This window comes from Arvicola amphibius, chromosome 14 (assembly GCF_903992535.2).
Source record: "Arvicola amphibius chromosome 14, mArvAmp1.2, whole genome shotgun sequence".
Taxonomy (NCBI): domain Eukaryota; kingdom Metazoa; phylum Chordata; class Mammalia; order Rodentia; family Cricetidae; genus Arvicola; species Arvicola amphibius.
In genome coordinates, this window is record NC_052060.1 from 56,983,692 (window position 1) to 57,008,141 (window position 24,450).

General features: G+C 45.2%; 1 protein-coding gene across 2 annotated transcripts in view; it reads right to left on the bottom strand.

Annotated features, from left to right (window-relative positions):
• Positions 1-22,612, bottom strand: part of Gipc2 (GIPC PDZ domain containing family member 2) — a 64,223-nt gene extending 41,611 nt beyond the window's left edge. Inside the window, exon 1 of one of the 2 annotated variants that reach the window (XM_038311741.1) lies at positions 22,199-22,612. In XM_038311741.1, coding sequence (XP_038167669.1) covers positions 22,199-22,438 — 240 coding nt within the window. In that variant the 5' untranslated portion in view covers positions 22,439-22,612. Of the gene's footprint in view, positions 1-2,960; positions 3,025-22,198 lie in introns of those variants that run through there. The other variant, XM_038311742.1, reaches the window with a different exon arrangement.
• Positions 22,613-24,450: the final 1,838 nt, after the last annotated feature.

Here is a 24,450-nt window from a genome sequence, read left to right on the forward strand (position 1 = left end):
TTATTTTTCCCATCTTAGAAAATAATGGCTTAGAGAGGAAAAGGAAGCCTTGTCTAGTTCCCTAGCCATGGCAAACTGACTCCAATCTCTTTATCCTCCAGTGCTTCTCTGAGATCTAACAACTGCATAGGGCCACCTAGTCATTTCCTAATGCGTTAGCACAACTGGGAGTCAGGTGTGAAGGCAAGTATCCTCTGCTCTCAGCAGATGAGGATATCAGCTCAGACCCAAAAGAGTGTTCATTTGTCTAAGGTCAAAGTCATAACAAGAATTCAGACTCCAGTGGCTTTTGTCTAACCTACAGTGCTGTTAATGTAAATTCAGTCTTCAATCAAAAGTGTCTCTACATCAAAGACTGCATTTTTACTGCGTGGAAGTAAATAGTTTGTGTAGTAAATTATTCACTTCCTAAAAAGAGAAAGACAGCTTCCAAAAGGAATTACGTCTAAATGGCTCTAAAAGTCACACACACCAGTTATTTTAGCAAATACCAAAATATCTGCAAAGCACGATTGTGCAATTTGAATTATAGTAATTGGAGTTTTTTAATGTTGCTTCTGGTAATTTTAAACTATTTACATTCATTTCTTCATATTATAAACATAGGCATTCCAAAATCTCTTGCCTAGTATTTTTCTCAATATAACATACATACTAAATCTTTAGTATTTTTTTATTATTTTTATTGAGTTATATATTTTACTCTTCCCTCCCATCCCCTCCCTTCCTTTTCTATCCTCTCCCATGGTCCCCATGCTCCCAATTTACTCAGGAGATCTTGTCTTTTTCTCCTAGTATTGTTTTAAACAATGCATCATCCTATATAAAAGTCCTTAATACCTACAGTCACTAGAAACAGTTTCACGGCTTAGAGAAGATACAATTTGGCAACAAGGCAGACATTTAGCAACATGATACTGTATGCTTTATTTAGACCTTCATGAGGATATTGTAGAAAGCCCTGCCTCGAACAGGGTAGAACTTTCTATAAATGATTCACTTCTAAATCAGCCACCCCAGGTCAGCAGTGGCAAGTCTTAAATAAGCACTGAGCCACTCTTTGTGATCCTTCGCCCACACAACACGAGTGCTTTTCCCCAGTGTTTCTCATGACTAAAATAGGAAGACAAAAGGATTCTATCCAAAAAATGAAAGCCAAATCCATATTTTTAGACCACCACTGACTTCCCGGAATAACCAAGGAACATATTTTTCTGCTGTGAAGTCTAATCAAAGAAGCTATGTATCTAAGAAAATCAAAATCACAAGGCAGCTCTTGAGACACAAGAAAAGGTTACAAGGGCATGGGTTTCAATCTTGCCTGTGTGGACACGACCCAGACACTAACCCAACAAGTGAGACATCACCCTCTCCACAATAGCCCTGCAGTAAGATGAGACAATTGAGCTTATCCTACCCGAGTAACGTAAGGTACTTGCCAACCTTAAGACATCGTAAATCATAAACGCTGCAACGCTTCCAGCTCTCCTAACAATTACCTTCCATAAAGGTTCCTCCTCCTTGACACAAAAGATGAAGGAAAACCCAGGCAGGCAAGGAGATTGGGTCAGCATCCTGACATAGGATGGCTTGTGGACATCGTACACATTGATGAGATATGTGAACGGAACTCCAGGCACATCAGCCAATCTGCACACACGGTTGTAAAGGGGCCACTAGGCATTAAGAGAACATTTAACCTAAATATCCCACCTTGTTTGGCAAAATGCTCATGAAGAACTGCAGTGAGTCCTTCAGGGAGTCTGACCCATAACACTCAGAGGAAAATCTAAAGAGCAGCTGACATTTAAAAACCACCTAAAGGGGCATTGGGGAGAAGATTTAGCAGTTAGACTTGCTGAGCTTAGGACTGGAGGTCAGCTCCCAGCATCCTGTCAGGGTGCTTACAACCACCTCTAATTCCAGCTCCAGGGATCCAATGCCTCCTTCTGGCTTCTGTGGGTTCTCGTATGCAGGTGTACACACACACACACACACACACACACACACACACACGCACATTAAAATAAGACCAGAATGAGGCATGCAGACATCAAAGTGGAGCGATAAGGGAAGATGGTCTATTGCTACAGTCTAGAACAAAGATTCTGACGAAAAGCTGCACTGGGGGAAGAGCACACTAGAGAAACTATCAGAAAGAAAGGGCAAGGGGAACAGTACATAAATATTTTTTCCGGACCAAGACATTTGAAAACTGTTAGGAAAAGGTTCTTTTGGGCTCCCTGGATGAGGCTAATAAAGCATTTGGGAGAAGAGGGTGAACAGGAACTTGAATCTTCATTAAGAGTTTGGAAAATGTAAGAAATGGGTAGAGTGGGAGGCGTGGCTAAACACACAAGCGTGGTTTCCCTATTGCATACGAGGTGTGAGGTTTCGCATGAGCACAAGGTGCTAGGTTTTGGCCCTCTCCTCGCTCCAGGGACAAAAATCCGCAGAACCAAAGACTGGGTTGACGGAAGTCTGTGGATGAGTAGGTCACAGGCTTAAGTAAAGAGCTCTCGGCTGGGAGTTGCCTATGCTTACCCCTCCCCCTACCACCGCTTCCTACCCAGTTCCCACCACGCAGACTCTTCCCACCCTCTGCTTGCCCGCGCCGTTTCTACTCTGCCTGTGAGATTCCTAGTACTAGGACAGGCAGAGAATTCAGAGAAGGAGAGAGGATCTAGCAGGGTTAGAAGTCTTCGCAAAAGGCTGCCAGGCTCAACTCCCAAGAATGTGTCGCCACATCAGAGCCAGGACAAAGAGTACCAGGCGCCTGGCTCCAGGCTAGGTACTGGCTCCGTGACTGTGCTACCTGCTTCTATTTTTATGCCCACACATACTCCCCTCCTCCAGCCCTCCTCAGATGCCTGTGATGTGTAACCCTCCTCATGGCTTGGGGAGGGGGTGGGGAGGGGGGGAGCAATCCTGCTGCACCGCAAACAGTGGGAAAACTTTACCTCCTGGCTTCCTTTGCCCTCAGGCAATTTGGTCATCATTCAGTTAACTTCTGTTCCCAGGTTACCCTTTGTCTCAAAGCAATTATGAGTACCGCTGCCTTTGCTCTCTGGATTATTCGGCTGTGGGATGTATTTGTATGGTCTCCTTTTCCTGTTTCGTTTCCTCCGCAGAAGACTAACAGACACGGCCCTGTGTTAGCACATTGAGATTAAGACATGTGTAAATAGAAAATTCGGGTAAGTGGCTCAGTGGGAAAAGCTCTTGCAAGTATGAAGCTAATGGCTTGAGTCTGATCCTCAGAGCCCTTGTGAAAAGGGCAGATTTGGTGGTGAGCCTCTGAAATCCCAGCATCCAACAGCAAAAGGAGAGGCATAGACAGGAGAGTCTCCAAGGACCAAAGAGCTTGGGATACCAAATGTGGCAGGAAGAGTAAGAAAAGCTCCTCCTCGACAAAGTGAAGGCACGGAAGCCATCTCCTGAACATCGTCCTCTGGCATGCACTTGCCATGACACTCACGTGTCTGAAAAGGAGCAGGTAGACAGCAGACAGACAGACGCACACCACCACCACCACCACAGACAACAACAACAATAATAGTAATTTCTAATTAAAAATAAAGGAAAACCCTATGTCAGGAGCTGGGCAGAGGCTGTAACTTGAATGCTCTGTCACAGATAACCAATCCCATCCCCCATCTGGGCTTCTCGGGCCATGATATGAACATAATTACCAAGATCCTAGGAGACTGAGGGTGGAAAGAGCCGAAAATTATCTTCGGCTGCTGAACATGGATGCATGTTTAATAGAATGTTTAGCAGATTAGCAGAATTATAAGCTAAGAAATATCCCATCACAGTACTGTCTATGTTTAGCAATAATACACAGAGAAACACCCTCCCAAAACCCGCCTCCCCATCTGACCTCAAAGCTTGTGCTTTCTGTTGCCCCACGCTGATGCCCCACCTGTCAAGAACACTGGAAACCTGTCCAGAGCTGCAGCAGTCTGTGACAGTGTGACAGCATGCTCTTCTCCGCAAACGATAGTCCTGTGAGGGCTGGGCCTGTGGTTCAGGGCTTGCCTGGCATGTGCCAACCCCTGGCTTCCTATTTCCAGCATCTAGAGAAAAACCAAATGTTCCATACGATTGATTCTAAAAGCCTAAACCCAGCAATGGTCTCCTCCTGTCCTCCCGGTGGAGAACAGTACCTGAAGAAGCCGAGAGTCAAACAATGGTCCTAGGGCAGAGGTGGGTGGCGCCAACCTCTAAGGAAACAGGTGAAACCTGCGAGAGCTCCTGGTTGCCACGATGGGCATGTGATGCTGGCATTTGCAGGAGGGTTGGAAGGGCTCAGAGATGCCACATGAACCGCCTGGCTGGTGAAGAAATGGGTAACATTCCAAATAAGTTTCAAGTGCCCTAGTAGATATTCACACTGAGAAGGTGGGGAACACGTTCACTTAAGCCCAGGCTCTAATTCTATGTCACAAGGGGAGTAAGAACTCTTGGTTCTGAGTTCCCCTGGACCACAGTGACCATGCAAATCAAAGACCCATGCAAATGCTTACCAAGAATCGTTCGTTTGAGAAAATGAAGTCACTAACAGAACCCTACCCATATTATTTACTTTTTAACACATATTTCAGTCAGCTCCTGGTGTTGTTCTTTTGCAATAATTTTGACTGTTCACAAATATTACTTGGCCCTTCTCTACTTTAAATTTTCATAGGAGGCTAGAGCAGTGGTTTAGAAGCTAAGAGCATTGACTGCTCTTCCAGATTGTCAGCATCCACGTGGCAGCTCACAACTGCCTAACTCCATTGCAAGGGACTCTCAGCCTTCTTCTTACCTCTTTGAGTACCAGATGTACACACAGTGCACAGGCATACATGCAGACAAAACACCAATAAACATAAAACTAAATTTAAAAAAAATATCATGGGCTAGCAAAATGATTCAGCAGGTAAGGGCACTTGCCATACAAGGCCTGCGTTCAGTCCCTGAAATATGCAGTGGAAAGAGAATCAGTTCCTGACCTTCATGTCATAGCACACATGTGCACACACACACACACACACACCCCACAACCCCATAGTCAATTTAAAAGGTTTAAATGTCGCATATGAAGACAAAGAAAGTTGAGCATGGTGGTCCATACCTGTAATCCCAGCATTTGGGAGGTTCACACTGAATTACCACAGGCTCATCCCAGTACTTTAGAGCCAGAGCCAGGTAGATATTTGTGAGTTTAAGACCAGCCTGGTCTACCTAGTGGATTACAGAACAGCCAGAACTACATAGAGAGATCCTGTCTATTAAAAAAAGAAGAATCCCAAGGAACTAGCTGGGGGCATCTCCCTGGACACCTGGGAACCCCTCAAGAGTCAAGTCTCTTGACAACCCTCAGATGGCTCACTTAATTAAGATATATGCTTCCCTGCTCCCATGTCCACCCTTCCTATATCCCAAGCATCCCCTTCCCCAAGCTCTCCCCATCCTCCCCTTCACGCTTTTCTCCCCCCATCTCCCCTTGCCCCCATCCCACCCCACCCCCAAGTTCCCAATTTATGCCCGGCAATCTTATCTACTTCCAACATCCAAAAGGATAACTGTATGTTTTTATTTGGGTTCATCTTCTTATTGTCTTCTCAAGGATCACGAATTATAGGCTCGATGTCCTTTAATTATGGCTAGAAACCAATTATGAGTGAGTACATCCCATGTTCATCTTTTTGGGTCTGGGTTACCTCACTTAGAATAGTGTTTTCTATTTCCATCCATTTGCCTGCAAAATTCAAGATGTCATTGTTTTTTACCGCTGAGTAGTAGTTTGGTTGATCAGCTTCCTGGACCTGGAGGGAGTTGGGAGGACCTTGGACTCAACATAGTGTAGAGAACCCTGATGGCTCTTTGGCCTGGAGAGGGAGGGAGTGGGGGTATGGGTGGAGGGGAGGGAAGGGGGAGGAGGAGGAGAGGAGATGGCAATTTTTAATAAAAAAAAAAACTGGAAAAAAATAAAAAAATAAAAAAAACAAAAAAAAGAAGAATCATTATATAAAGGAAAGAGAGAGCACTGGCTTTGAAGGAAGGCATGCAGGAGGAGGATGGTGATTTTGAGACCAGTTTGGGCTACATAGAGATTTCTAGCCAAGCCAGACTACATAACAAGACCTTGTGTTGTTTGGAGAAAAAAAGGAAGAGGGAGTGAGCTTTGGATTTGGACAGACACTTGGAATCAAGACATTGTTCTGCAAATGGATGGATCTAGAAAGTACCATACTGGGTGAGGTAACCCAGACCCAGAAAGACAAATATCATAAGCACTCACTCATAAGTGGCTTTTAGACATAAAGCAAAGAAAAACTAGCCTACAATTCATAATCCCAGAGAACCTAGACAACTAAGAGGACACTAAGAGAGAGACATTCAAGGATCTAATCTACATGGAAAGTAGAAAAAGACAAGATCTCCTGAGTAAATTGGGAGTATGGGGACCATGGAAGAGGATAGAGGGGAGTAGAGAAAAATATATAGCTCAATAAAAACAATTTTAAAAAATACTATTCCTAACATATCTCACTTTTTTCTAAACAAAAACGCAAAACTTAAACTTGAACATACTGTACATAATCAGAACAATTATCAAATAAAAATTGTGTTTCAAATGTAAAAAATTTACTAGTCTGAATCTTACTTTCCTCATAAAGGAATAAAAAGAAATAACAAAATAAAACATTGCCCTGCCCTGTCCTGCACACTTCACGTGTGCTGTAAGCGCCAGTTGCCTCCACTGTGAAACACGGCAATTTCTAGAGGTTCTGGAAAGAATCATCATCACATTAGATCAGAGAGCGTGTTAACAGCAGTCATGTGCTTTCTGTTTCTTAGTGTGTGCATCCTGCCCCCATTTACACAGACAGAAAAATCAAGCTTGGAAGTGGGAAATACAAAAAATACAGGCAGAGAATCAAGTAACAGGGATGGGGAACATCCTAATTATAACCAGAACGTGAACTGATGTCCAAATGAGGAGAATTTGGGGAGGCTGAATCAGAACTGGCCCTGGATCAGGAAAGAGAAAGCTCTAACACAGATCAAACGGCCACCACTGCAAGAAAGTGACACACTGATGTGTGAATCATTGTAACAATGATACAGAATCACCATCTCCTTAGCTCTGACACTATGTATCCCTCTGAGGCCACTTTAACACTGTAACTTAGTAACCTGTTACTTTTACAAACTGCGCTGTGGATCCTGGGTGTCAGCCACCAAATGGAAACAGTTGGGCCTGTCGCTCTACAAGCACTCTATCTCCAGGGACGTTTTTATACACACAACAATGATGTTTTCTCAATGCGTGAGTTCTTAGCCCGCTCAGCCACTAACAGAGGGTCAGACACATCCTGTCACTAACAAGCTCTAAATCTCTTCCAGTTAGATATCCAGAAAACTGCAGGACCTTGTAGGCCATTAATAGAGAAGTGCAGGTTAGTAGTTAGCCACCTATTACAATCAAACTTATAGTCATGTTACTGTTATGTTTTCAAGGTCAAACAGATATATTTTAGATAGACAGGTGGTCTTCAAGCACTTCAGAGATCTACAGAATATGGCATTTAATATGTTTTAATAACATGATGTTTTTTGAGAATGAGACTCGTCTGTCCAGGCAGCACCAATCTACTTAAGGACCTTGCTAGTATCAGCCAAGTCCAAGCTTTGACTTCCAGCTCTACACTTAACACCCAAACACTCAGCACACCCTGCAAGAGTTCCTAACACCATGCAAGTGAGCTTTGATTTTTATTTTTTTGTTTTGTCTGTCTTTTTTTTTTTGTATCCTAACCCAGAAAAGCTACCTCTTCTCTGCCTTTCTCCTGTCTAGCTCAGCAAGCATCTAGCTCAAAGGTATTTGTTAATTAGTTACTCCTCTCTGAATAATTAGTTTCAAGGAGCACCCTTGGTGAACTCAGGGCTCTCGCCTCAGGAGACACAGATTTCTCAGCAATCATTAAAATTTGGCTCCTCCTTGATGAGACAATAGCAGTTCTCTTAATGCATGGGGAGGGGATGTTGGCCCCTGGGACAACATGAGCTCCCAGTGGCTTCCCCTCCCAGGCCTTTGTCTTCTTAGATCTTCTCCTCTCCTGCCATTCACTACCAACTGGGCAGAGGAGGAGTTCAATGTGCTTCTAACAAGCCTCCTTGTTAAAGTCAGGGGAGAGTGGCACCACACCGTGTAGCACAATTAATAAAAACACACAGAGAGAAATTGGGGTTCAACCTGAAGATCAGAAAAATGTGGAGGCCCAAAGAGGCCAAAGGTCAGAGTTTGGGAGTTTCTAATCCCTTCAAGGTTATTGTGCTTCTACCTCAGACAAAAGTCCCACCTAGTTGTAATTCAGTAATTCAGAGCTCTGCTCTCTCAAGGGTATTGTCAACAGGTGTGGCTAGTTGCCAGACCGTGTGCCCCTGGAATAGGGAAGTAGTTAGGATCCAACTAAGTTCCAGTTCCCTTAAGGAAATAACTTGGGATTTCACCCAGGGAGTGGTTTGCCTACAGAGTGTTTGGTCTAGGGTGTGAGTCTGGGGCATGAGTATGGTAAATGTAGCCCATGACTTTCAATTGGTATGTTAATGAAGTCGTTTGTCTTACTCCTACCTTTTGGGGTCAGGGGTATATTAAACAGTTGGAAATTAAGCACGGGTGAAATTTTCAGTGCTCACTGAAAAATTCCCTCCTGATACTATCCTACATGTTTCTGCATTTTATTATTTTCGTTCGCATCTTTGTATTCTTTACTATAGTTATAAATTCCCATGCCTCCACTCTGAAGAAAGGTATTTTTGTGGAGGCTGGCCCCCAACAGAAAAGGAAAACAGCCAGTCCACTGACTCTTACCTCTACCTCAGTCTGAAATGGTGATCCTTCCTCCAGGAATCTCAAAATAAGACTGCGTCTGAGAGCTGTCTCCTCTGTTTTATAATCCTCTCTAGAGTTGGGATTAAAGGCATGCACTACTACTGCCTGGTTCCTATGGCAAACTAGTATGGCCACTTGGATTAAAGGTATGTGTCATGTGTCACCACTGACTGGTCTGTAAGGCTAACTAGGGTGGCTTCAGACAAGCTTTATTTATTAAAATGCAAATGAAATGTCACTACAACACATTTATACATTATTGTCTTTACCAAGCATACATGTAGCCCTAACATTCAACACTAAGATTCTAGACCTAATACCACATAGACTGAACTTGGGTACAGTCATGTAGTGACCCAAATTTAGGAAGCGGAGACAGGAATATCAGAAACTAAGACCAAGGGCTGGCTAGATGGGTAAAGGTGTCTGTCGCCAAACCTTATGACTTACATTGGGTTTCAGGACCTATATGGTGCAAGAAGAGATTCAACACATCCTCTCCAGCATAAGTTGCACACAGCAGAAAAAAAAATAATGACATCTTGAGATTTGCAGGCAAACGGACAGGGCTAGAGAACATCATATTGAGTGAAGTAACTCAGACCCAGAAAGACAAACATCATATGTAATCTCTCATAAGTGGTTTTTAGACATAAAGCAAAGAAAGCCAGCTTACAATTCACAATCCCAGAGAACCTAGACAACAATGAGGACCCTAAGAGAGACAAACATTGATCTAATCTACATGGAAAGTAGAAAAGAAAAGATCTCCTGAGTAAACTGGGAGCATGAGGACCATGGGAGAAGGTTGAAGGGGAGGGGAGAGGAAGGAAGGGGAACAGAGAAAAATGTATAGCTTAATAAAATGAATTTTAAAAAGTTTTTAAAAATGCATGACTTATCGTCCCCTAATTTAAGATGTCTCAGAATGTGCACCTTGGTCAGCTCCTCTCCTGTCGGACTCTTCAGACTTCACCTGCCTACACCACATTACACTACAGGCAGAATAGAGTTCAGTCCAGGGGCCAGGGCATGAGAGGGTCCTGGCTCTCCCACACCGGATCCTGACAGATCACAGAGACTCTGCAGAGACTCTGGCTGAGGAATTGATATGTGACTCATAATGTAGGGCACAGAAAACAAGGTTTTTACCCAGCAAAAAAGGAAAGAGGAGGAAGGAGGTTTTTGGCTTTAAAAAGAATCGTGTTTGAGCATGCATGCGTACATGCATGCATGCGTGTGTGTGTGTTTGCACACGTGCACACCTGCATACACGCATGAACAAGATGAGACACCTGGAGGACAGATGGGGGCCAGAGGACAATCTCAGATGTCAATCCTCCCTTGTTTGAGGCAGGATCTCTCATTTGCTGTTCACTGCGGGGATTCTCCTCTTCTTCCTGTCTTTCCTCAGGAGCACTGGGATTATAGACTTGCTCCACATCCAGCTTTATGTGGGCTCTGGAAATCCTTAGTCAGGTCCTCACAGAGCAGGTGCTGTACCTACTGAGCCACCTCCCAGCCCTAGAAAGGAAACTATTAGCCACTCAGACTAGGACAGTTCGTCTAGGACAGCAGCCCAGAGAGACACGGGCACACAGACAAATGCCCGAGATTATCTGAGTGTCTCTATCTCTCGCATAACACACCTACCGCCTACTCCAGACAGCTGAAGCGATGAGCAGAAGTGAGGGGCCCACCATCCAATCAGCTCCTTCCGGCTAGTCTGCTCATCTCTGAACTTCTTTTTGTTCTTTGCCTTTTATTCGTGTATTTGAGTGTGTGCACACGTGTGAGCACGTACCACAGTGGGAACATGGCGGTTGAAGAACAACTTGCTGTAAACAGTTCTATCCAGAGTTCAGAACCCAGGTATGGAACTCAGGCGGCCAGGCCTGACCACAGGCGCCTTTACCCACTGATCCGTCTCAGCAGCCCTCCCCTTTTCCTTCTCAAAGTATGTCATTTTCCTGAAGTTTCACATGACAACGAAACTTAGGCTCAAAGGGGAACAGTAAGCACACAAAGTGATTGTCGACACATTCCTAAGTTCTCAGGCAACACAGCACAAATCCAGTAATACCAGCAAACCGAACATTATTTATAAAGGAAACAGAGCAAACACATGGTTGATTGAGCTTTACCTGTAGAACACGAGTCAGGCATTTCTGCAGCTTCCTGGCCTGGAGAATAAAGCCACACACTCCCTAAGAGACGCCAGTCCCACCGCTGTCTAACTGTCAACTTCGCCTCACCATATCCACCGTGTATGTTTATTTAACAAAGGTTTATGGAGCACCTAGCCATCTGATGATTTAAGAACTAGATTTTTTTTTAAAATAGTCCTGCTCTCAGGAAGAGAGAGAGAACTTGCTGAATGTAACTCATGGTGCGGATGCCATGGGGTACAGTGTACACTTGTCGCTTTCAAATGGGTAGGCCAATAGGGAAAGTTTCTTGGCAGAACAGGGATAAAATGCTCAAAGATTATCAAGTGTGGGGTTGGAGATGTGACTCAGTTGACTAACGTGCACAACAACTTGGATTTGCTCCTCCACGTCACATAGCCTGAGCATGGTAGAACACACCTGTAACCCAGCACTCAGGAAGTGGAGGCAAGATGATCAGAAGTTCAAGACCATCCTCGCCTACATGCACTGTAAGACCAGCCTGGGATACATGAGCTCTGAACTAAAAAGTCTGAAATGTAAGGAGAAGCATGTGATGGGAGCAGGAACTGCAGGGGAAGATGCAGGAGGTAGCAGGAAGCTACCTTGGTTGGTGGAAGGTACTTAGGAGCAATCAGATTGAAAATATCAAAGAATCGGATCTTAGAACATAAAATGGGTGGATTGAGGGAAACCAAACTCAGGGTGTCTCTTTAGTACACACACATCACTGATCCAGCAGTGACAACCACCAGTAATGCCTATCCAAAGACCACCAGGGATTCTGCCCCAGAGTTCATTCCTACGTATGATAAACTATGAATGAGAACACTTCCTGGAGACTATTCCAAGGGGAGCTTTAGGGTCTTGGAACAGCTCAGGCACTTGCCTTGCAAGCGTGAAGGTCTGAGTTCAGTTCAGTTCATGTTTTAATAACCCACGCTTTAAGCTGGGGTGGGAGGGTGGTGCTGGAGAGATGGCTCAATGGTTAAGAGCTCTTGCTTCTTGAAAGGGACCGACCATTGTCAATCAGTTTGGGCAGCTCACAGCAACCCATAACTCCAGCTCCATGGGATCTAATGCACATGGTGCACATAAATAAATAAAATTAAAAATTATACATGGCACTGTGCACTTGTAAACCCCAGTGCAAGGGCAATAGAGGCAGGTGAGTCTTGGGGCTCAATCACATCCAGTCTGCTGGGCTCCAAGTTAGTAAGAGACCCCATCTCAAAACTGAAATGAACAAGACCTGAGGACCGTCACCCAAGGCTGACCTCTGGCCCCATACACGTGCATGTGTGTCTGTGTCTGTAAGACAGTATTTGGCTAACTAAGACTTATTGGGAATTAATGATTGCTGGAGGAGGAGAGTCATTTTTCTTCAATAGCATAACTACTGGAAAGTCTCCCATGCTCCATGAAATAACTTCCCACTCATGCTCCATGAAAGCAACCCTAACTAAACTCACTGGGTCCAAACAAAAAGGATATGAAAGTGAGAGGACTTGTCAGGAAGAAGGGTTCACAGCAGAAATGGGAGGGAACCAGACAGAGTGATGGTGGGTGAATCTGATCAAAATGCACAATACACATATATAAAACTGTCAAAGAATAAACAAAAAAATTAAAAGTAGAAACAAGTGGAAATGAAGAAAGAGAAAAAGAAAAAAGACAGGATGGAAGGAATAACGACTGGAGGTTTTAGGTTTAGGGTTTAGTGATTGGGAGCAAGGTCGTCAAAGCATAGGTTTGCCCTGGTGCTCAGGACAGTGTTGATCTTACACCATGGACCTTGATAAAGCCATTTATCGGGGGGAAATATTGTAGTCTTGGGGTAATTTTACCTGACAGACACACTGAAGGGGCTGTTTCTGTGCAACAGGAAGCTGCCAAAGCTACCGTAAGTACCTCCTGTGAGAGTCAGCTACGTTTCTCCCTCACACTCTGCTGGGCTTACTTCATTGTCCTCAGAAATCAACAGGAACATTAATTCCAAATTCCAAGTTCTGCCATCCTGTGGCCATGCTGTCACTGGGAGTGGGGATGGGGAGGTCTGTGAGTCCCAGCCCTCAGGTCTTCCTGGAGTTCACATGTATGAGTCAGGTCAAGAGCAGCTCTACCTGCCTGTTTTCTGTGTAGCTGGGAAATAGTAAAGACTGAAGAACATTTTGTATTCTCCAGAACTCCACAGCCAGACGCTGGTGCCAAAGAGCTGAGAAAGGAAACTGCTCCTAAGCCTGGAAGACAGCTCCCTATATGCTGGAAGCCACCTAGCAAGTGACTTTGCTCCCAAACAGCTGCAGATGTCACCATTTACGGTGAATATGCTAATTAGCTTGACTGCCGTAATTGCACCATATACGTCTATCAAATGCTGTGCTTTACACCTTAAACACATACCATTTTTTTATATAGTAAGGGAGATGTGCAAGAATGAAAACCTGAATTTGGCTCCCTAGTTGGGCATGGCCGTGTAAGTCTGTAACACCAGTACTGTGGGTCAGAGACAGGCAGATCCAGGAAGCTGGGTGGCCAGTCGGTCTAGCCCAAAGGACAAGCTTCCCGTTCAGGGAGACACCACGTCTCAACGCAAGACATAAAAAACAATAAAAGGAAACATCCCCCTCTGCTTCTGCATTGCACACGAAGGCGTGTGTGTACCCACATGCTCATGTGCCTGTCTCTCACACACGCATGCACAAACAAAGATTTAAATTAAAAATAAAGAAAAAAGGTGTGTGTATGTCAGGAGAGAACCAACCGCTAGATGGGTCACTCACTCATTCGATGAGCTACTTGGCATCTAACTATACAAACTGATGGAGGAGTATCTATTCCTTCTACAACAAACTGATAAAGGTTGCCTCTCTCTAAGCCAAAATGTTGCCAAACCTGAAATTTTTAAAGTGTCATCATGGCCCAGGTATAAAATTCCACCAATTTCACACCTGACCTCAGGTGATGGGACACAGATAAAATCTGGGCACACACTCAGAGTGGTGTATAAAATTATATTCAGGCTGTGTATAAGGTGAATACAAAGCATAACATTAATTTTGCTGCGTGTTATAAAGTATACATAAAACAGAAGTTAATTTTCTGTTTAGACTCAGGTTCTTTCCCCAAGACATTTCATTATGCATGTGCAAATATTACAAAAATATTTTTTAAAAGTCTGAAATGATGTGGGACGCCCTTCTGTATGCTGTGACTATGTCTTATTACCATTGGTTAATAAAGAAGCTGATTTGGGGTTGGAGAGATGGTTCAGCAGTTAAGAGCACTGGCTGCTCTTCCAGAGGTCCTGAGTCCAATTCCCAGCAACCGCATGGTAGCTTACAACCATCTAAAATGAGATCTGGTGCCTTCTTCTGGCCTGCAGGCATGCATACAGGCAGAACACTGTATGCATAATAAAGAAGCTGATTTGGCTAATAGCCAGGCAGAATAGAGCCAGATGAAAAAAATCCAAGCAGAAAGACAGGGAGAAAGAAAGCAGAGTCAGGGAGATGCCAACAACTGCTGGAGAAGCAAGATGTGAGGTAACAAGTCATGAGCCTCATGGCAAAATATAGAATAGAAATTGGTTAATTTAAGTTTTAAGAGCTAGTTAATAATAAGCCTGAGCTAATGGACCAAACAGTTTGTAATTAATATTAAGCCTGAGAGTGGTTATTCAGGAGCTGGCAGGCAGGAGAGAAGTCTCCAGTTACACCACTGAAACATCCTGGTTACAAGCACTTTGGGTGAGGGAGATCGCTGAGCAGTATAACCAAGACCACAGAAATAATTCCTGAGCCCTGTAAAGAAACTGAGTCTGAGGTTCTGGTTTCTGGATATACAAACTTCTAACCACATTCCAGCATACGACCTGCTCCTGAGTCTTTCCTCATGATAAGGATTTAAAAGACGTAACAGCCACCACCTACTTGCTGAACAGTTACAGTAGTTAAATATTCAAAACGCCTCTTCAACAAAATGTATAACCACCACGCTCAGGAGCTACAGCCACAATGACTCAGCTCCTTTATGTAACCCGAATGTTTTTAATTCCTTTCGGGACTGGGGAAATGGCTGAGTGGTTAAGAGTGCTTGTACAAGCCTGAGGACCTGAGTTCAAATTAACAGGCGTGTAAAAGTTGAGTATAGCGAAGCATGCCTATGAGCCCAATGTTGTGGGACAAAGATGGAAATCCCACTGGTCAGTCAGCCTCAGTGCAGAGGAGATGGTCAGATTCAGTGAGTAGCTCTCTCTCAAGGCAGTAAGTCAGAGAACAGAGGAAGACACCTCTGATTCTGCTCTGCCTTCTATATTCGAACATGTGCACACTCTCATGTGCATGAGCCAAACATGCATACATATACCACATACATCTACACACATACATACCACATACACACATCACACCATACCACATACACATCCTATACCACATACATCTATACACACACATACCACACACACACCATACCATACACATCTACACACACACACCACATACATACAACATACCACACACACACACTGTATTGCACACATCTACACACATACACACACCATACCACACACACCATATCACGCACATCTACACACACACACATACCATACACTCATACCACCCACATACAAACACCATACCACACACACACCATACCACCCACATGCACAAACACACACCCCACCCATTCTCCAACATACGTACACACACACAGCAGGAAATGAAAAAAACTCATTTGACTTTCTGAAGAGCTATCCTTCATTTGTGGGATGAGTTAACCAGCCTTTTAGAGTCAATTACTCACTTTTTTTCTTTCTCTCTCTCTTTTTTTACTGAATTGCTCATTTAGTTGTTGGGAAGAAGCATCAGCAAGAGGCTTTTTGCATAATTGGCCATCTGTTTCTATGTAATGATCACAATCGTCTGCACCCAGCCAACATCAGTAACAAATGCAAATCAGTTCACAGGCTTCCTTCCCTTCCTCCTCCAGGGGCCACGAGACAGCCTACACCCACAGCAGTCAGTTCACAGCAGCGGCCACGAGACAACCGAAACTCACAACAGTCAGCTCACAGCAGCGCCTTCTTAGTTTTGCATATGTTCACTGTGCATCATGACAAGTTCCGTAGAGATGATTTCATTCAAAAATATCATATGCTTTGACTGTGTTCACTCCTCATACATTCCCCATCCTGTAAGGACCCTTCCTTTTCCCACAGCCTTGGGTCTACTTTCATGACATATACGTATGTTGTTATGTATGTACACATACATCTTATATAATCTAGCATATATATACAAATGTATGTGAAAATCTGCAATGTTTGTCTGAGTCTGGCTTCTTTCATTCAATATGTTTATCTACAATTGCTCTGTTTTTCTTCAAATGAATTACTTGCATTCTTCTTTATAGTTGAATAAAGCTCCATTAAGTGTGTGTGTATGTATGCATGTATTATGCATACATGCACATAAATACATATGTAATTTCCTCTGTCCATCCATCATCTGACAGACACCTAAGCTGCTGTCATAGCTCAGCTACTAGGAACAGTGCAACAATACACACGGCCGTGTAGGTACCTCTACGGCACGCTGATGAAAAGTCCTTTTGAGCCAGAAGCAGGACAGTTCGATTTTATGGTGTTCCAGCTTTAGCTTTTGTAATATTTACTCTAATTTCCTAGTAGCTGCACTGGCTTACACTCCCACCAGCCACACATAGGGTTGCTACTCTCCTTCCATCCCCTGCCCAGTGCTTGGTTTTGTTTATTATTGTAGTTGCTGTAATTGTGTGCATGTGTGTGTGTGTGTGTCTGTGTGTGTGTCTGTGTGTGTGTCTGTGTGTGTGTGTGTGTGTGTGTGCATGATAAAAAAGAGTGCATGTATTCCAGATGACACATGTATAGGTCAGAAAACAATTTTGCGGAGCTGATTCTTGTAGGCCCATATTTCTTTATGGTGTGGCAGCCAGGCTCTGAAGCCATAGGCCCCCCTTGATAGGGTTCCAAGTCACTATGTTCATAAGGCAAGTGTTTTACCACTAAGCCAGATTGCCAACCCTGCTACTTCTTTTCTTAATGAGAACAATTCTGAATTTGGTAATTGATCTTAATGGTGTTTTGACTTGCATTTTCCTAATGACTAATACAACATCTTTTGGGTACAAGGGCAACAAGTATCTTTGTGTCTGAGTTGAAAAACTGTTTGCTTAAAAGGTTTTCCTTGGCTGGAGATATGCACAGTGGTTAAGAATACTGGCCACCCTTGCAGAGGACCAGGGTTCAAATCCCAGCAGCTATATAGGGGCTCACAACCATCCATAACTACAGACCCAGGAGATCTGATGCTCCTTCTGGGCTCCAAGGGCACTGCATGCATGCATACTTACTTACATACATACATACATACATACATGTAGGCTCACATCCATACACACAAAAATTTAAGAAATAAACATTTGATTTTAATGTTTAGGCATGGTGGCATACACATTTAATCCCAGCATTCAGGAGGCATAAAGAGGCAGATCTCTGTGAATTCAAGGCCAGCCTGGTCTACATACCGAATTGCAGATCAGCCAGGGCTACATAATGAAACTCTGTCTCACCAAAAAAAAAAAGTTTTCCTGGATTTGTATTTAGAATTTGAGCGCAATTACTAAGAACTTCCCAGCTTCTATGTAAACAACTGGAACCAGGAAACTGAAATCAAGTCTTGGCTCCTGTGAGCCTGCAGATTCTGGGAAACTGCTTAACTTCTCAGAGGTGCACTCGGTCCAACTATAAAGTGAGACAAAGCCCAGTGAGCGCAGAGTGGCCACGCTGCCCCCTGCACGCCTGGCACAGCTGAGCACATAGGAGTGTCTGGAAGCTCACCTGCATCTGCCTCACCTGATCTCAGACTCCCTCCTCCTCCCAGGAAGGAGCATAGCTCGTGGTCCAGTGCCACTCCTGTCCCTGTGTCACTTACATGGAGTCAAGAGGCTTCTGAGTTCGCTGTCTATGCCATTCTCTGAAGTGGGGAGATTCTTGTTTTGTAGATATACACTAACATCTCAAAAAGCAAGAGCACATCACCATGTTCCTTGTTGGAGAACAGGGTAGGGCATGGAATCCCTGTGGTGTTTTTTGTTTTTTTTTTTTCCTGTTGCTGTTTGTGGGGTTTTTGTTTTTTGTTGTTTGTTGTTTTTGTTTAGTTTGTTTTTGTTTTGTTTTTCAAGACAGGGTTTCTCTGTGTAGACCACACTGGCCTTGAACTCACAAAGACCTGCCTGCCTCTGCCTCCCCTTCGTGTGTGTGTGGGGGGGGGGATGTTAAAGGTGTGGGCCACCACCTCCCAGCTTTTGCTTTGTTTATTGAGACAGGATCTTGCCATGTATGTAGCACAAACTGGCTTCAGACTTGCTCTGTAGCCCAAGCTGGCCTCAAACTTATGATCCATCTGAAGGTTTTCAGTTTTGTTTTTAGTTTACTTAGTACAGAGAATGTGTGCAGTGGGCATGACGGTCACAGAACCGTGTGATGTGATCTTGATTTCATTAAGCAACCTCAGTTTCAGCGTCAGCTACTGGGGTGTTTACACTAGACAATGACGAACAAATAAATGCATTATTCGACAATTTCACGCACATGTATAATGCAATCTGGTCAAACTCTCCTCCCATGCTCTCTTATCCCCGCCTCTAACACCTGCCAAGCCCCTCCTCTTCCCAGCAATTCCCCCCTCCCACTTTCATATGGCTTTGAGTTTAGCTAGGGCTGCCTTCGTGAGCATGGGTGTGGCGCTGTCCGCTGAAGTATGGGCGACTCCCAAGTATCTACACCACCCAAGACAGGACCCTCTCTCTCCAGGAGCCCTCAATAGACAATTGCTTCCCAGGAAGGAGAAGGTGGCCGATACTCTGTGCTGCATACACTCATTACTCTCATTATGCATGGCTGGGTTTTTTTTTTTTCACATGGGGGGGTGCCAATGTGCCACAGTCCAAGTATAGGGGTCAGAGAATAACTTGCAAGAGTCCATTATCTTTCCACTGTGTGGATCCTGAGGGTAGAACTCAAGGGGTCAGGCTTGGCAGCAAGGCCCTTACCCACAAAGCTATCTTACCCATCATTCCGTTTTTGTACTCCAGACGGAGAACTAATGTTGGTTACTCACATAAACACCCTAATATACACATTGCTGCTATAAAAACGGGTTTATGGACTTTGCACATCGAAACACCTTATACTTATTATTTGCCCTGGAATTTTATCTTGCAGATCAGTGCGGCGTGGACCAAAAACAAAGACTGTGTTTATCAAGACTGGAAAAACTGGTTATCGATGCAGCTGTGTAGAATTTGGGGGTCAGGAGAAAGATGGGCTTACACCTGGGCTCTGCCATTTGCCAGGTGTGGATTTGAACCTGAACCTCAAAGCCCTAGCTTTCTCTCTGTGAAGCAAGAACACAGTAACACTTACTTCTTAAGGCTTAAGGAGATTGACTAAGAATAATGGACCAATAAGCAATAGGGAAACAGTCTGGAGTCCCTGGTTACAGCTGAGAGCTTAACAAATTCCCTAGTTTGGGAACCAGAGGACCCAAGCTTAAAGAGAAACCTTGCTCTTTCGGTCCCAAGCTATGTGACCTTAGTGGAGGCCCAACCTCTTCCCGCGTCAGCCGGCCCGTATCAGTGGTATTATTTACAGGTCTTGGAGCGCTGACCACGTCCAGTGCAATCTGCTTTGTTTACACAAAGACTCCTCAGGTCTGTCTGACAGCCTCGTTCGTAGACATCCTTATCTCCAGAAGTCAGCCTTGGCCAGGGCCAGCCAGGACTAGAACCTGGCTCCACAGTCACCTGTATCTGGTTAGCCTGGCACCTACCTCATCTGGGAAGGTTAAAGAAAAGAGTCACTTTGAAGTGTTGTGTTGGTGAGCCTTTATTAAAATAAGCAACTAACAAAAAAAGGCTTCTGACTTGTCTTTTTTGGGAGCTGGAGAGATGGCTCAGTGGCTAAGAGCCCTGACGGATCTTGCAGACAGCCCTGGTTTGATTTCCAGCACCCACATGGCAGCTCACAAGCATCTGTAACTCCAGTCCCAGGGAATCTGGCTCCCCAGGCACATGCTCCCAGAACACCCACACACATAAAACAATTGGTTTAATCTCCAAAATTAATAAATGTAACTCCTTTCTTATTGAAGCTTCACCTTGACCTCAATTTCATTTTAAAAAAAGTCCCAATAAACAACTAATTTAAAAAGAAAGAAAACATACGCACACACAATTAATTACAAAACAGATACGTGATGTGTGAATACCATTGGTTAATAAAGAAACTGCTCTAGTCAATGGCTTAACAGAACATAGCCAGGCTGGAAAAGATATAGAGAGAGGGCAAGCAGAGTCAGCGAGATGCCAAGTAGCCGCTGCTGAAGGTGACAGACACCAGGGAACTTTACCGATAAACCATGAGCCTCATGGTAAAATATAAAATGATGGAAATATTTTATATTTTATAAAATTTAAGATATAAGAGCTGGCTAAAAATATGTATAAGCTAATAGGCCAAGTTTTAATTAATAAACTAATACAATTTTTTTTTTTTTTTGGTTTCTCGAGACAGGGTTTCCCTGTAGTTTCTAGAGCCTGTCCTGGAACTAGCTCTTGTAGACCAGGCTGGCCTCGAACTCAGAGATCCGCCTGCCTCTGCCTCCCGAGTGCTGGGATTAAAGGCGTGCGCCACCACCGCCCGGCCTAACTAATACAATTTCTATGTGGTTTTTTTTTTTTCAGTTCTGGGCAACCGGGAAGAAACAAGCAGCCTCTGACTATAGTGTGCAGGCCACTCTATGTCAATTCTATACTTCTGGAAACCCACAGCAACAAAAGTCTGCAATCCTAAAGAGACAAAATGTGTTCATGTCCGTGTGTGTATGCATGTGCGTGTGTGCACAGACACACATTCACACAAGAGTGAATAAAATGCTTTCACGTGTGCAGGCACACGTGAAAGCCAGAGGATAGCTCTGAGAAATGTTTCTTGTGCTCTGTTCACTTCTTTCTCCTCCTCCTCCTCCTCCTCCTCCTTTTCTGAGACAAGTTGTCTCAGGAGCCTATAACACTCCCAGTAGCCAAGGCTGACTCAGGCCCCAGGAATCAGCCTCCCTAGGCACTGGGGTTACCTACCAAGTCTCCCGCTATTGACCAAAGCTCCAAAACATTTTTCTCACAAAGGAATTTTCAGGTAACTATTTGGGTAAACATAAAAATCCCCATAAACTAATACATTCAAGATAGACCTTGGTCAAGTTCTAGTCACCATATACTTCCACTGAATTTTCTTGGTCCCTTTTCAAAGGTAGGAAAAATGAAACTGAGCTCTCCGGTGAAAATTTGCTAGTCCGACAGCTGGCTGATATTCTGAGGTGCCTCCCTTGGAATAACAACCCAGATTTTTTTGTTGTTGTTTTGATTTGATTTGATTTTGTTTTCAAGACAGGCTTTCTCTGTAGCTTTGGAGTCTTGATCTCACAGAGATCCGCCTGCCTCTGTCTCCCGTGTGCTGGGATTAAAGGCGTGCGCCACCATTCCCCGGCTTCAACCCAGGCTTTTAATTTCTTATATTTTACCACCGAAGCATTTCTTTCTGGGTCTGTGAAGAAAAGCAGTGGTGGAGGAAATGAGCTTCACCTCGGACGCTCCAGGACGTCTTTCCCCTTTACTCTGGTGAATCCAGGAAGCCACTCCAATATTTTCCCTCCCCTTTATCTCTGGTTAGACTCGCAGTGCATCTTAATGACAGAACGCCTAAGAGTAAAGTTCAGGTCCGACGGAACGCATTCATTTGTCCAGGCAGATCTGAGTCCCGGAAGGTTCTGGCGCACATCCTATCCAGAACCACTGGACCTAGGCACGTCTACGGCCGGCCCACTCCTTAACAAAAGAAAGTCTGAGTCGCCCGACCCCCCTCCCCCCGCCCCGTGACCCACAATCCGGACCTGAGCGAATAGTTCCGTCTGGCCCCCCAGGACTGCCCTTTTCCTTGAGTTTTCTCTTCCCGAGAGGCGCTGGGGACCGACCCCACCCTGCAAGCGTTTTTGCGGTTGGGGGACTGCGCCACCAGCTTGGGTTACAGACAGGCTGCCCTTACCTCGGACGGCGCGATTTCAAACACGTCGGCGATCTTGGCGTAGAGCTCCTGGATGCTGGAAAACTCCTCCACTCGGCCCGTGGCGCTGCCGTGTGCCAATTGTGCGTGGAACACTAGCTTTCGTGCCGGAGCTGGGTGTCCGGGGACACTTTCGTGGACGCTCGACCTCTCGCCCTCCACCAGCCGCGCCGTCTCCTTGAACTTGGCCGACTTCTTCTTCCCGCGCAGTCCAAGCGGCATCTTGCAGGGCCGATGGCGTGGACCACCTGTGCTGCCCGCGCCAGATCGCTGGCCTCGGGCAACGGACTTTGCGCTCCGGCCCTGGGCTCCGTGCAGGTGACAGCGACTGCTGGGCCAATAGCAGCAACGCTTCCGCCTGGCGGCGCAGGCTTCAGGCCCCCTCCCAGCGGAGGACAGGGCACCTGAGCGAAGCAGTCACCGCTCCCCAGCTCGGTCAGAAGGAAAGCTATGCAGGGCGGGTCAACTCCCTTCTCCGCCCAGGCCTCCTCTGATTTCTATGAAGGCCTGGGGATGCTTACAAAGAAACCAGAAAACTAGCATGTTGGCCCTGCCTTGCTTTTCAGCATTTGGACTTTCAGCTAGATACAGTGGTTCGAGCCAGTAGCCCGTGCTACTAAGGGTGGGGCTGGGTGAATGCCACAAGTTCGAGGCCAGCCTTGGCTGGAGACTAAATGTCTCATAAATTATAATATTTGCAGGAAAATTAAAAGATGGAAAGAGGACATTATGTTATGCCCTCTATATTATGCAGATTAAGCCAAAAGGAAAATGTTACATGTTTTACACTTTTCTGATACATAGAATCTATACATGGGAGGGCGCGTGCAAGCTGAAAGGAAACTGTGAGAAGCCGGGACAGGGTACAGGATAGAATACATATGACCTGAAAGAGAGCGGTAGAGGAAGAGACACAGGAACAAAGAGCGAGGGCCGCGTGCATGGAAACGCCACAAGGAAGCTCATAACTCTGTGGGCTAACTTTACAGGGGAAATTGTAGTAGAGGTGGCATTTGGTCACATTCAGGTAACCACAGCCTGTGATTGTCTATTCATACAGAAGACACCATTCCTCACCTGCGTAAGAAACTCAGTCAACCTTGAGAGTCTGTCAAGTTCAAACCCCTCAGCTAGGCCCTCAGCTCATCTCTTGGACCTGTTCATTTCGAAAAGAGGACTTTTTCCCCTAGGTTTTAAGCACTCCCAAGTTCATTGTCCCTCATGCTCAGAGACACTCACTCCTGCTTTTCAGAGAGCTGTGGCCATTCATTGAGACGTGTGTGCCCTCAGTTCCCCACTCCTTACCAGTAACTCTATCCACCTCAGTCTCTAAGCTCTGAAGCAGTCTTGCATCTGACCTCATCTGATTTCGACACTCAAGGCTCTCGTTTAAAAATGTGTGTGAGAGAGCACGCGTGCGCACGCTCCTGCACACATCCGTCTGTATACTGCAAGTGGAGCTCAGAGAACAACCACGGGCGCCAGTCCTCACCTGCCACCTCATTGGAGACAAGGTCTCTTGTCTGCTGCTATGCGCACCAGGGCATTTGACCCGAGAGTTTCTGGGGTTTCTCCCTTCTCCACCTTCCACCGCACCACAGATGCGCTGGGACTGCAGACACGCGGTCTACCGTGTCAGGCTTTCTAAGGGCTCTGGGGATTCCTGGCTGTGTCCTCACACCGGCACAAGTACTTTACCCATGGCTCCATCTCCCCAGACCAAGGCTGTCTACCTCTAAGGTACCTGTGGATTTTTTCCTCAGCCCCTGGGACCACAGTTGGTCAGCGACACATTCTTCTCCCATCCTTGCTCTTTTCCTCCATGGCTGTACTTTCCCAAAAAAGCATTTGCTGAGAGCCTACCTGTGAACAGACTGCGCTCCCTGTACCTTCAGCCCATGACATCACCTAGTTAATTACCCCTTTCGGTCTACCCACCAGGAGCTTTGAGGGATCCTCACCGGTGTTTTCACACCTTGACTTTGTCCCACTTCCACTTCTGCCGAGTTGCTGCTTTCTGGGTGTTTCCCAGACTTATCCAACCATTCTCTCGCATCCCTGTATTCTCCCTCAAATGATTGCGCTAACTCAGTTCAACAGACAGTGTTGGCCAAACCACGTGATCTGCAGTTGGGTCCGACAGGAAGGGTATGGTCTAAGGAAGCTCTAGGACTGTGTCCAACTCATCGCATTCGTTCTAGTGCGTGTTTTCTTCCTCGTCCTCCTCTATTCCT